The sequence below is a fragment of the Corapipo altera genome, unplaced genomic scaffold (assembly GCF_003945725.1).
Source record: "Corapipo altera isolate COAL_440 unplaced genomic scaffold, ASM394572v1 131326, whole genome shotgun sequence".
Lineage (NCBI taxonomy): Eukaryota > Metazoa > Chordata > Aves > Passeriformes > Pipridae > Corapipo > Corapipo altera.
The window spans coordinates 463-1,814 of record NW_020890053.1 but is presented as its reverse complement, the minus strand read 5'-3'; the positions used below and the strand labels follow the sequence as shown (position 1 = coordinate 1,814).

Genomic DNA, 1,352 nt, shown 5'->3' with positions numbered 1-1,352 from the left:
GCTCCACCTGCCCAGTCAGGGCCTTGATCCAGTCCCACTTCTGAGGGAAAAACATGGAAAAATGGGGAAAAAATGGTGCCGCTTCAGGGCCTCGATCCTGACCTGATTGTGGGGGGAAAAAACGGGGAAAATGGGAAAAGGGGCTCCCTGGGAACATGGGGGGTTCCCTGGGAATGGGGTCAGGGATCTATGGGATTCCCTCAGCATGGGGGATCTGCTGCACCTGGCAATTCAGGGCCTTGATCCAGTCCTACTTCTGAGGGAAAAACGGGGAAAAACCAGGGAAAATGGGGGAAAAAAATGGGAAAAAACACAGGGGTCTCCCTGGGAATGGGGTCAGGGTGTGGTGGGCAGAGCTGGGTTTTGGGTTCCTCCCCTGCTCAGCCAAACCCTGACCTGCAGAACTCAGCCCTTTAGGCCCGAGGCTGTTCCTAAGCCCCGGGGTTAAGCCAGGATTGCAAGCCTGGCCTAACTCCCCCTGTGCTCGGCTCCTAGGGTGGTGGCAGGGCTGCTTCCCTCCCTTTTTGGGGCCATCCCAGCGAGCTTTGGGTCCTTCCCCCAGATCCTCATGCACGTGTTCTGCACCTACCTGGACTCCAGGCTCCCTCCTCACCCCAAATACCCCGACGGCAAAACCTTCACTTCCCAGCACTTCATCCAGAGCCCGGATAAACCAGGTACCTACCTCCTACTGGGAAGAGGGAAAAGCCACTCTTTTATCCTCCTGGGATCACACCAGAACCTCTCTGACATTCCCACTGTAATTCCCAGACACTTCCAACGAGAACCTGTTCTGCATCTACCAGAGCAGCATCAACCCGCCCCACTACGAGCTCATCTACGAGTGCCACGTCTACAGCCTGCCCAAGGTATGGGGTGGGGTGGGATGGGATTCTCCCGCTCCCAGGAATCCTCTCCAGCTCCAGTTCGGGATGTTTGAACTCCTAAACCCATTTATGGACTTTTTACATCAGCCTGGGCCAGCCTGCTCTAAGCCCAGCTTGGGGTTTAAGCCTCCGGCCTAATCCCGGCTGTGGGATCTGTTCAGGTGCAGACTAAGAGGGGCTTCCTCCTCTTGGGTTTTTTTGCCTATTTGTAGTAAAATTGGAATTTTTTAAACACCAGATCCCCCCCAGTCCCTGTTGTGCTGTTGGTTTTCTGCCAATTTATCGTAAATTAAATTTAAATTTAAGTGTAATTTGGAATTTTTTAACCCAAATGCCCCAATCCCTGATTTGTTGGTTTTCTGCCAGTTCATTTTAAATTAAATTTAATTTTAAGTGTAATTCAGAATTTTTTAACTCAAATGCCCCAATCTCTGATTTGTTGGTTTTCTGCCAATTTATTATAAA

General features: G+C 51.2%; 1 protein-coding gene across 1 annotated transcript; it reads left to right on the top strand.

Annotated features, from left to right (window-relative positions):
- Window positions 1–473: 473 nt before the first annotated feature.
- On the top strand, window positions 474–1,040 carry LOC113942339 (transmembrane protein 209-like). The gene is made up of 2 exons (XM_027633478.1): window positions 474–677; window positions 772–1,040. The coding sequence occupies exons 1-2, from the start codon at window positions 569–571 to the stop codon at window positions 1,023–1,025; spliced, it is 363 nt and encodes a 120-aa protein (XP_027489279.1). The 5' UTR covers window positions 474–568; the 3' UTR covers window positions 1,026–1,040.
- Window positions 1,041–1,352: the final 312 nt, after the last annotated feature.